This window comes from Mauremys reevesii, linkage group 6 (assembly GCF_016161935.1).
Source record: "Mauremys reevesii isolate NIE-2019 linkage group 6, ASM1616193v1, whole genome shotgun sequence".
In the NCBI taxonomy this organism is placed as follows: domain Eukaryota; kingdom Metazoa; phylum Chordata; order Testudines; family Geoemydidae; genus Mauremys; species Mauremys reevesii.
Window position 1 is genome coordinate 96,373,584 of NC_052628.1, and position 12,692 is coordinate 96,386,275.

The 12,692-nt window shown below is 40.4% G+C and overlaps 1 protein-coding gene across 7 annotated transcripts in view; it reads left to right on the plus strand.

Moving 5' to 3' along the window:
- The window catches only part of TLE4 (TLE family member 4, transcriptional corepressor), a 115,431-nt gene that overhangs the window by 51,417 nt on the left and 51,322 nt on the right, over positions 1–12,692 (plus strand). For 5 of the 7 annotated variants that reach the window (XM_039544235.1, XM_039544237.1, XM_039544241.1 and 2 more), the window contains 2 exons: positions 11,213–11,417; positions 11,786–11,802. In XM_039544235.1, the coding sequence (XP_039400169.1) occupies positions 11,213–11,417; positions 11,786–11,802 (222 nt within the window). The remainder of the gene's footprint in view (positions 1–11,212; positions 11,418–11,785; positions 11,803–12,692) is intronic. The other 2 variants (XM_039544236.1, XM_039544240.1) reach the window with 1 other exon arrangement.

Genomic DNA, 12,692 nt, shown 5'->3' on the forward strand with positions numbered 1-12,692 from the left:
TGCTGCTAAATGCTAATGCATTTTTGCACTGGTGCTTAACATATAGAGCAATTTCTGACTCCTTGTGCAAAGTCTTCTCTCTGCCTTTTCAACGAGATTACAGTGTAGGTCAGAGTAAGGGCCTGTGGTCTCAACCAGATCCTCACATGATGTAATCTGGTGTAGCTTTGTTGAAGACGCACTGAGGCTCTGGCCCTGGATCTTTAGAAGGGAAGAGGAGCTAGCTTTTCTTCCAGATCTAAATATCTAGACATTGTATCTATTTGTGGGAGGGGCAAGCGGAGTTTTTTCCTCTGTAAATTGTGGATGTTTTAATTTCAGTTTGTTCAGTAAAGTCATCTTTGCCAACTGCGTGCATTCAAAGATGGTAACTTCTGAGAGGAAGGAGGGTGCAGTATAAAGTACTAAATGCACTGTGACCCGTGTGCAACAATGATTTCTCTCTCTTTTTTTTTTATTGTTTGATCAAAGGCTCTGCCCATATTAAGCAGTGCTTGGAGCTTAAAGGCTGTAAAAACAAATTGGCCACCTGCTGTATACTGTACACAGATTGTTATGGTGGGAAGGCAGAAGAGGAGGTTGGCTCAATGGTGTATCTGTTTTGTGTTGTATTTATTTGCATCTTATGCCCAAGGAAATATTGAAATGCACTGTCGTATTTAATTACTGTATTCAGTGTTTGTGTATTGAAAGTGCAAGATGGCTTGGATCAAATGGCTTGCAATTTGTGACATTATCTAGTGCTTTCAAGTGAATTATTTATCCTTTGAGTGTTGATGATTTAACCTGGTGCAGAAGGCTGTAATATTGGTAACTTCTGAATTGTTCATCTAAAAGCTGGATAGGTTGCAAGTAGGGTTGCCAACCCTCTAGAATTGGCCTGGAGTCTTAAGGAATTAAAGATTAATCCTTTAATTAAAGATTATGTCATGTGATGAAATCTCCAGGAATACATCCAACCAAAATTGGCAACCCTAGTCGCAAGTGATGCTGTTCTAGGGGTGGTTGGGTTTCTCCCCATACCCACGTGCACCTTATAGCAGTTGAAGCATGATTTAAACAAGTCTCCTCCCCTTCTCAGCACTTGCTGTAATTCAAAAGGTCTGAAAAAATAAGAGAACCTGAGTCCTCTTTGGGGGTTTTGGGCAGTTAATTTTAATGCAGATATTGTTTGTTTAGTATTTCCTTGCAAGGGTGCTTGAACAATTTGTATAGTGGGGGTGCTGAGAGCCATTGAACCAAACTGTAAATCCTGTGTATGATGGAAATCACTTCGAGCCAGAGGGTCCGGTAGCACCCCTAGTTCCAGCACCTATGTTTCCTTGACAGCTGTTCCTGGTGTGTATTTTTAAAAGAGCCTTGTTTATGTTTGGAACAGAACCTTTCTCTGCTCATGCTGGGCATCCTAATTGTTGAATTATATTGGCCTGTCACCACCAGAGTACCCAGTGACATGCTGCAGTACAGGCTGCAAATCACTTATTACTTCCGATTCACCAGTGAATTGAAGTCAGAGGTCTTACTCATTGCGATTTAAATAAGTGCGTATGACATGATCAGGATCATATTTGATCGGGGAAAGGCATGGCTTCTGACTCCATGTTTCTCAAGGCCTTCAAAATCCTTGCAACTAAGCTATGTGACCACCATATCTCTTTGAATTTTAGTCTCTGCAGGTGTGTGAAGCCCTGTGGAGAATTTGCTTCAAGTTCTGTGGCAACAGCATGTGTTACAAACAACCACCTGCAATATTTTCCCTCTGTTTTTTATAAGCTAGCACTTCATGCAAAGAAGAAAAGAGGGAGAAAAAAAATTGCTTTGGTGGTCTATAATCTAACACACACAAGTTGCTGACAAACCAAACCTAGGATTTGTCATTCCACATCAGACGATTGGTCCATCAAGCACAGTATGTTGCCTTCAGCAGTGGCCTACACTGGTGCATCAGAGGGAAAATGGATTCTGTAATATACCTATGTGATTGTGCAGTATGGTGTGGGTGGAGATTTCCTAATGATCACATCCTTGAAAATACTCAACTGGAAAAATAAGGATGCAAAAGTACCAGGGGGAATTGCAGTTGTCTTTACATGAGCCTGCCTGGGGAATATGTGAAGTCATTATCAAGAGAGTCATGGTTTCTTTAAAACTAGTGTTCTAAAGTAGTCTCTAAATACACTACACCCATGATATAGACTTTTTTTTAGTCCTATTTTGTAGGCTGAAGCACTCAAGGATTAACAGGGCCCTGATCCAACAGAGCACTTATAACACGTTTATCTTTAAGCGCGAATAGGTCTGTTGACTTTGATGGACTAGTCGTGTGTAAAGTTAAGCATGGGCTACCATGCTGTTGTGGCCTGGGGATCTAAATTATTGGAGAAAGAATAATATAGAAAAGGAAAATATTTAGGGACATTAGTGTGTGGCAGAAGGAATAAAACAGACGTTGTTTGAAGTTCAAATTGTTTGAAATTATTTTGTTAGTGGATGATGCATTAGTTAAGACCATTCCTTGCATACTGTTTACAATTTTGGAGGGTTTTATGTACTATGTATCTGTGCAGCGCACATCACTATCGTGTTTAAACACCTCAGTAATGTGAATGAATTTATCCTAAAAAACGCATTGTGGAGTAAGGAAGTACTTTCTCCATTTTAAAGATGTGGAAACTGAGGCTCAGACAGGAGTGAGTGGGTGAGATTCTGTGGCCTGCATTGTGCAGGAGGTCAGACTAGATTATCATAATGGTCCCTTCTGACCTTTAAAGTCTATGATTCTATGAGGCACAGTGATTTAAGTGGGTCACCCAAGATCTCTCACAGTCTGACAGAGCGGTAAATGTAACCCATCTTTTCTTAGTCCAAGTTGCTAAAGCACTTGACAGGACCTTTCTTTACCCAAGCTGCTGTAAGCGGAAGCTGCCCTAGGGGGCAACAAAAATTATTCTGGATTTCGGTTATTTGAATAATGGAGACGAGAGTAGAGAGACTGGAGTGCTGAAATTTTAGAAATAAAAGGGCATAGGTCCTAATTAGAGCCCTGTTTGAAGAGCTGGGAGTGCATCCACTTATGTCAGTACTGAACTGTGGTCTGTGGGTCCAATCCTTCTCTCCCTGAGATCAATGGGAATTTTTTAATTGGCCTAAATATGAGCAGAAGTGTAACATAAGTGGAGCTCTCCTGAGGAACAGAATGTATTGAAAAGAATGGATTGATGCCAAGAAGTTGTCTACTAACAAATTTCTATCCCAAGTAAAAGGTGTGCTGAAGTTGAAGGTGTGTGTCTGTAAAAATAGGCATATAATATAAACATTTAAATACTTAAAAATGTTGCATAGTATAAGAATTAGTCACTGTGGATATTAAAAATAGCCATCAAGCAATTTGACGTCTAGCAGTTAAAAACCAGGAGGATGAAGAATCATTTTAGATGTAAAAGCAAGATAAACAAATACAAACCTATTTGTGTTTAATGTCGGGCCTTGTGTTCTTATGTAGTTCAGGCTAACTCAGTGTGGCTCTTTGCCCTCCTCTAGTGGCTAGACCTCATAGAGGTTTGAGTAGATTGCTGACGCCATGCTAATGGCTCAAGCAATACAAGCTCACTTTTTAGATCTAAAGGCCCCAAGTTCAAACCTGTAGGTGATGAGGGGCATTGCTAAATTCTTCTAGCCCCTAAAGGTTCTGTAGTATGACTCATGAATCTCATGTGGCATTCCTTCAAATTTCCATAGATCAGTGGTTCCATACTTTTTTCATACCATGAACCTATTTTACAACAGAAGTTTTAGGACCGCCTATTTTGTAGTTTATGGACCCCCTCGCATCCACCCATAAAGAAAGGGGTGTGGTGCAAACATCCCTCTCCCCACCAGACCTTTCTGCAGCCTCTAAGTTATAAGTGCATGACACAGACGCTCCACAGTCTCTTAGGCATTGTACAAGGAGACACACACACACACACACACGAGGTATGGAGATTAAATCCATTTCCCTCAATGTGTGGATAGAGCATCTAGCTGAAATAGATGTTGTTACTTCTGTGCACCCTATGTGTGGGCAGCTGTTGCCATTGAATATGTGTAATTGTAATCCCATTGTTGCCATTACTAGCCCTTGCCAGACCACCCTCATCCTTCTGCTCTCCATTCTGATCTGTGCATAGGTGGTGGTGTAGGTCCCAGTGCCCCTGCCAGCACCCTGCAAGTGGAACGTTGGAGGTTCTGCTGCAATTGGAGACTTCTGCCTTTTCTGTTGCGACAGGTGAATTTCATCCATGAAGAATAAAAGTTCCCTTTTATTAGTTAACAGTTGACAGTGGTGACATTTTTAAAAAAAGGCTTAAGTGGAATAATTTTATGCAAGAATTTTCTGCCCTTTATCCAGAAGGTGATTCCAAATAATGTTCTCTTCTCTTCCCTACCATTCAGGCCCTAGTTTACACTAGAAAATTAGGTCGGCATCAGAGGTGCTGGCTTGCAACTTTCCCTGGGGGTGCTCAACCCCTGCTCAGCCCCAAATCCCCTTCCCCACCCTGCCCCACTCCACCCTTTCCCCCAATGCCCCACCTTCCTTTTGCCACTCCGTTCCGCCCCTCCCCCAAGTGTGTCCCTTCCCCTGCTCCTCCCCCTTCCTCCCAGCACCTCTGGCACACTGCAGAACAGCTGATCCACAGTGGGCAGGAGACATTGGGAGGGTGAGGAAGGAGTTGGTTGGCAGGGCTGGTGGTGGTGGGAGGGAGGGGAACTTGGCTGCCAGCAGTTGCTAAGCACCCGCTAACTTTTTTCCAGGGGTGATCCAGGGCTGGAGTTGGCGCCTATGGTCACCATATTGATGTTGCACAGAGGTGGGAAAAATCCACATTTTTGAGTGGTGTAGTTAAACTCATCTACATCCCCATATAGTCAGCACCAGGCTGACGGGAGAATTCTTCCATCAACCTAGCTACGGCCTCTCGGGGAGGTGGGATTACCTATGCCAACGGGAGAATGCCTCCCATCAGCGTAGGTAGTATCTACACTGAAGCGCGCCAGCAGCATGGTTGCAGTGGCACAACTGTGCCGCTGCAGCATTTAAAGTATGGACAAGCCCTTAGTTATAATTAAAAAATGTGTGGGTGAGAACTCCTGTCATTAAAATAAGATCCTGAATTCCAAATGCTCTGCAAAAACGTGCACACTGATTTTTGCAAGTTACTAAACATGTTTTTATAAAGAGTTTGCTACATTTCTTTGGCTGAATCTTCCTTTTTGTTGTTTGTTTGTGTTTTGTTTCCTTTTATAGCCCTAGGCTATGTTGCTGATTAAGAAATCTCTGTACAGAATGGATAAATGGTGATACATAGTATCTGTACTCAAGATGAAGAATGGAAATGTACTCATATTTTGTCTTTCATTCCGCTTGGTGTTTCTGGGTTTATTGTCTTTCTAGGCCATTCAAAGAATCCTGGAGGCACTTGGGTAATATGTGCTTCCAACAGTTTCTTCAGTATTGTGTATATAGTTATTTTAAATAGTCTACTTCATATTATGACAGTGATAATCTCCTTCTCCCTCCACTCCCTCACCCCCAGTCATCCAAGCCTGGTTCCCTTTACTTCCTTTACATTGTCCAGTGTTTCTTTAGGATTTAAATCCATGGCTGTGAATAAATAAGAAATTTGCCATTATTTTTTTTTCTGTGGTCTTTTTTTCCCCTCTGTCTCCTTTTTGCCTCTTTTTTTACTTTCTCTTCCCAGTCTTTCCCTACTACAGGCATTCATTGAAAGCACTCTTGTTCCTCTTTGTGGTCAGAAATGAAATCCATCAGCTTTTTCCAGTAAATTAGCTCTGTGTGTGAGAAGCAACTGTTCTGAGAGCTCACCTGTGTCTGATACCCTTCCTTCCACTCCCCATACCAAGCATTCCAATTTGCAAAGTGATGGCTCTCTGTGTGGTGAGACTTCGAAGAAATCAGGCCATCTTCTGTGTTACGTGAATTCTGCTACCTCAGTTACAGCAAACCAGTCTTATATATTGCATACATTTGGCAATATTTTTCATCTTTATGGAGGGGCTCTTGCATGGATCTCTTTTGCAGCTGATTTTACCATGTCTTTTCTTACTGTTAGATTATTCATTAGATTATCAGAAAAATCTCTGTGTGTGTGTCTGGGCGGGGGGGTTGTGTGGCATTACCTCAGAAGGGAGACCTATGTGACTGTTGGAGGAAGTATACAACTAGTGATAATTGTGGCAGGTGATATTAAGAGGTCTGTGCATGTCATGTTAGACACAGGATTTCCAAGACACTGTTTTTTTTTTCTTAACACACCCAGAGTCGTGGGTGCTAAAGTACTCTAATCTCCTCTTATTTAATTGCTTTACTTGCTGATCTTTGAACCAGATATTGATATTAATTACTTCCCCCTCCATGGTTTTTGTCCTCCCTTTCACCTGCTTCAGTTTCTTGTAGCTGTTTTATATGTGCTGCGGTCTTAATTATGATTTGACCTGAGCAATCTATGAAATCTAATAAGAATATTTTTTCTGGATACTTCCTTGATGTCCCCCCCCCACTCTGTTGAAAGTAGTTTGTGTGTGCACGCATGTGTGCGTGCACACGCAGAATATATAGATATAAAGTAGGTCTTTGAGAGATTCATTTGTTCACATCAAAAATGTCTCCGGGTTAGAGGAGGATGTTTGGGTTGTTTGGATAATAGCAGTGAGTTTTCAGGGTCTATAAAGGGAAAAGCGGTAGATTACTCTGACACAGAGCTGCTTGGAAAGTTTCCAGTAGAAACTTGAATCCTTTCCAGGAAAATAGGCTTTGATTGTGCTGACTATAACAAGAGAACATTAGAAGCTAATTTGTTAGTGGGTTTATTATTGCATTTTACTATAAACTTGATTTTTTTTTTTAAGATTATGGGGGAAGGGAGTTAAGCTTAGCATCAATATTTAGAATCTCCTTGGTAGAAATCAGTGATATTCAGTCTCCAGATAGAGAAACTTTTTGTAAACTTTAAACTATCCATTTAGAAGAGACAAGAGTAGTTTCACAATTGTAAACAAGGATGTCACTGTAGAGTATCTCTAAGAAAAATCTTAGAGAGAATCTCTTAACATCTGTTTGTTATTAATCAGTATTTTATCTTTTATTTGATATGTGTTTTCAAACGTTTGATCTCCGTTTCAAATACCTAGATTGTTTCAACAAGCATTTTGCTTAATGTATTTTTAAAAATATTATTTGCATTTTTGGGTTACCTCTCACTTACTTGATTCCTCTCCACCTTTGTAATGTTCTGTCTTGAACAGCACTTGATGAAATAACAAATACATGCAGCAGTATTCTATACTGTACTTCCCAGCCAGTTTTAGATTAAAAAAAAGCTGCTTCAGTCGAGTTAATTGTTATGATTAAGCACCCAAAATTATTCTGAGCAGTTTACAGTACAAATAGAAAGACACATGTCCTGCCTTAAAGTTTACACTCTTATACCCTAATCCTGCAGACACTTAAGCACATGCTTAACTTTATGTATATGGATAATCCCATTGGAGTCCACAGGACTGGGTGTGTGTAAAGCAAACCACATGTGCGAGTGTTTCGAAGTTATATAATTAGGGGGTCACAAATAAAAAGGAAGGGGGTAAAGGGAGCAAAATAATTACAACAATAAAATCACCTGGGTATTCAGTTTAGGCATGTACACAGCTAGCTCTTTCCGTTAAGTTGTTCCTCATTAACGTCCTGTCATTTTAAATTTTACTTCAGATGAAGAGTATGCTATTTAATGTTGGGTTGCATGTGGTGTACAGTTCTCTCACAGGAAGGGGAGAGAGCCTTACAATTTTGGAACATAGATGAATCACGATTTCAGAGTTAGTGGTTTTCAGTTAAGACAAATTCCAACTTCACAAAACTGTTAGCACGGAGCCAGATTTTCTGATCTTCTGTGTTCAGTTGTGTGACAAAGTAAATTTAAACCTGATGGAGCTTTCTCCTGGAGAATTCTCTCTGCATAGAAGAATGTCCAACAGCCCTATGCCAGCTGCCCTGCCCAACCCAACCCCACCCCAGGGTGAGCGCTGGGTGGGAAGGGCATCCATTACATCTGATCCCCTGCTGACTTAGTGCTTGCACCAGGGATTGAGGCTAGAGTAGGCCCTATGCTGCTCTAGCTTCCACTGGGGTCAAGAGGCTTGAGACCAGTGAGCCCAGTTGGACACAGTGGAGAATTGGTGCCAGTATGTGTATTATTGTCTGAGTATAGTTATACATTCCAAAGATCACAAAATGGCAATTAAAGATACACAGGAAACTTCTAACACTTACCCCTTGTGCATATACTTTACCAAACAGCCTTTAATTTTATGATCATACTACTTTTTCTTCAGGACCCCTGCCGCCTTTAGTTCCCAGTACTCAGAGCCCTTCCTCCTTCTGTGCGCATGAGGACAAATCATAACCTCTTAAACCTGCAGCTCCACTGCAATATAAGCAGATGTGCACATCCAGTGGGATCCTGAGACATTATTCCATGGAAATTTCCACTCAGTTTATAAAGGACACATATTCAGTATCCATGGGAGTTCTATAGTTTTAATCATTTAATACAATCCAGTGTATGTCCTCAGGCTGTTCTCTTTTTTAAACCATTGCAACTTGGCCAAATCAAATCTAACTTCCCCTTGGCCAGTCAAGGCACCTTTGGGACTAAGGGGCTATGACCCTGGCGAATTTCAGGTTTCTAGCCCCTTCTGCTGAGGTACATGAGCTGTTCAAAGAAAGATTGCAAATAGGTTATTTTTTTTCCCCCAGCAGAAAAGCTGCCATTTTGTCCTCCCGCTCCTTTCATGCTTGAAAACAGATCAACTGTTTTTAATTAAACTGGCAGAGAAAACAAATCACTTCTTGACCAAGAGCAAGTGAGCCAAATTTCATCTGAGAAGGTACAGCTTTGAGAAAGTTAGAAGCCACTGAGGATGAGCCTTTGTAAAGGAAACATGTAGACAACTTCTACCAGAGGTGTCATTATGCATATTGCTTATAACATCTAATTTATTTATAGAAAATGCTAATGCTGTTTGCTGCATCAGTGATACAGAGCATGGTACCACTATAATACTGATGAAAGCAGATGCTCACTTTAGAAATGTCAGTGGAAAAATGGATGGAATTGGGGTGTGTGTGTGGGGGGGAGAATGATAGTCCCCAAGCTGTCTACAAATCAAGGTACAGCCACCAGACACACAATACATTGTAGATTTTTGCAGTACTGTACTTCATGAGTGTCCTTTTTTCTTGTGTAATTTGATCCTCTAGGAAATAGTTAATGTTGACATTTTCTGTCCGTGTTAACACCCCATTGAGGACAGAGGTTTCTGACTCCTCTGAATTATCATTTGAGGCTCTCTGCAGACCCAGGCAGACAGCGCCGCATCAGTTTATGCGCAGTTCTCAGTTTTGCGGCTTTCTTCCCGACGCTCTTTTATTTAAAAAAAAAAAAAAAATACTTCGATGCTGGAGTACTGCGTCGTTCTCCTAAATAAATAATACCATCTTGCTGACTAGCTACAAAGCAGCGACATTCAACCCCTGCAGCTAAACAATGCATCGTTGTCATTTTAAATTCTGAGCAATAAAGCATCGTTCCAGAAGAGCATTAAACACACACATTTGATACTTTTCACAAGGAGTGGAACCTTACTAGAATGATATTGGCTGATGAGCAGGTTTAGGGCTGGCTACTCCTTCCCTCTTCCCAGGAGAATTCTGCTTCTTTTGTTTTATTGATAAAGGTTGGGTAGGGTAGGATTGGCTCTACCCATTTTGATTGTAAAACCAATGTTACATTTCAAAAACTATGAAAGGTGTCTGTGTTTTTAAAAGTAGCATCTTTAGAAAATGCAAACACCTACCAGTAATGTCTCAGACAAACTATTCATCATTTTTTATATTGGTTATACTGTTTTAAACCAAACTCATTCTTGATTCAGGTTTAAAGCCAGGGAGGGAGGGAGAACTAATGGACAGTCCGTAAGCACCTTGATCCATTAAAATCAGAAGACAGAGTGGTGGGTTGGGGGTAAATTTTCTATTAAATCAAAGATTTAAAAAAAAAAAAAGCAGGACCAGATATCTCACAATAAGGAATTTGATTTGATTTACCATTAGTTAGTCGTGAGAAGTGGCAACTGTAAAAGTAAAAGCAAATTTTAAAGCTAATCTAGTAACTGTATGAACAAAAATTTGGTTGACTGACTATTATTGGGTAAGTCTTGAGCTGAGCAGATCCCTGATGGGATATAGTTAACGTAACATGCCCCCCCCCCTCTTTTTCTTCCCATTCCATAGCTACAACAAACCATCTACCCCACAATGGTTAGTAAAGCACAGAGCTTGATGCAGCCTTGGCTGAGGTCAAGCACTCCAATTCTAACCTCTCAAGGGTTTTCTCTGTGTTGCCAGTGTACTGGTAAAAATGACTTTAAACTCTTGTCAGCGCAGTTACTGGTGCATGCATCACAGTCCCACTCAAATAAACCTGTCACAACACAGAGTCAGCAGCTAGAGAAGAGTACAAGGGCAGGCCTCTAGCTTTTCATTCGAGCATCACTAAACGTGCACAGAGTGCCCAATTATTTCAGCATTATTGAGCAAGCCTACAGGAGGACCTAAGCCTTGCTACATTAGATTTTCTTTAGTAATTTGCTGAAGTACCGCTGAGGACACTTAAAGGGCTTAAAACGGTGGCTGCAACCAGTTTCCTTTTCTGGATTGTTAATTCAGGTTTTCTCTTTCAAATTAACTCTCACTGCATGCTGTGTAGTAGCGCTGGGAGAACTGTTTAACACTAATTTTCTCAATTTTCAGCTTTTTCCCCCTGCTATAACTGCTTGTATAGTTATTCACATATGTTTTGATTAGACATGTACGTGGTGTGTCTCTTTCTGTAAGAAGAAAATCCATGACTTCTGTCAGAGGAAATCGAGTTTAACTAGAACTGGCAAATCTGTTTACTTGATTCTCAATATTTTTTTTCCTTGGTTAATTCAACCTCCCAATATAAATGAGATTTAAAGTCAGTATTGTGCCCAAATATGTAGTCAGCTTTGAAAACACACAATGTGTGTGTTTATCGACATATATCTATACGTATCAATAGTTTAAACCCACTTTCTCAGAACAAGTTCAATATCTGTGTTTAATTTCTCACAGCAGCAACAACTCCAGGCCCAGCATTTATCACATGGACATGGTCTCCCAGTGCCTCTCACTCCGCACCCTTCAGGCTTGCAGCCTCCAGCCATCCCACCAATTGGCAGCAGTGCTGGCCTCCTAGCCCTATCCAGCGCGCTGGGCGGACAGTCCCACCTACCAATTAAAGATGAAAAGAAGCATCATGAAAATGATCATCAAAGAGGTAGGAGCTGCTAGATGAGCACAAGGCTTAGCTTGTCGGTGTTTTTTGCTTGTCTCTTCTCTAAGAAAACAGTTTTCACAAGAACTCCCATATAATTGCTCCAGTATTTATTACCTAATTGTAGACAATAAGAAAATGTGTTCAAATGGTGGAAATCAGGGTTTATAAATCTGGTTGTACAATATTAATAATTAACTGTACAGAGAAGTTAACATCTGTGCAATTTATTATTTAAGACATCATGATTTTTTTCTTCCAAGTATGATAAATGTGTAATTTTATGTAAACTAACTAGTACTTTTCTCTTTGTATTTTCCCCCTGCCACCGCCTCCTCTTCCTGCTTGTGTTGCTGCTGTTCTGTATGCAGACAGAGACTCCATAAAGGTAGGACTCTTTCATAGGTGGAAGGAGCAACTTTAAAACTGTGTGGTACATTTTATTGCAGTTTGAACTAGAAATGTACAAAATGTCATGAATTGAAACTGGATTATGATGTTTGTACTGATGAGCAGAATCTCACGTAGATACAGTATTTCATTAAGAAAGCATCTACAGTATTTCATTAAGAAAGTGTCTAATAATATACACGTCTAGGATTGCAGGATGATTTATTCGCCAATGAGTTTAATTATCCCATCTTTTCTCATTGGCTGAGTCTTCAGAATTGCGTCCTGTTCCTACATTTGGAAGAGCAGAGCAGTTCTTATGTCCCACTTGAGAGCAAAGGGGGTGGAGGGGAAATGGGTTAGCGGGTGGTATTAACTATTTGGAGACTGCAGACCTATACTCTGAATATATTAAAAATATAAACTTGTCTGCAAATGTGGAAAGAAAAATAAACTGTACAAGCTGTGGAAATAAAATTTTCTTTACCTCTTAACCACTCGGGTTATCCCTGTTAAAAATGGCTTATTCTTTAGCCTTATCTGAAGTGGTATAGGCAACTTATTTTTTTCAAGCCCATAAAAGATGACCATCACATTAATCCCCTCACATTCCTCCCCTTTTCTCCACATCCCCTAAATAATTTCCTGACCCTGAATTAATCTCTATAGGTAGATAGCATGAGTGTTTGCATGGCCATATAAATTCCAATATTTACAAAGGGACACATGACACGTACAGAGTGACTTGCATAGTTATGAATGTATTAGTCTATTTTTTGTTTGTATAAGCACATATACCAGGATGCTCATCCATACCTGGAGTACAATCAAATTGTGTGTGTGAATTTCCTGAATTTCCAAATCCAGGTTTTAAAAAATGTACCTGTC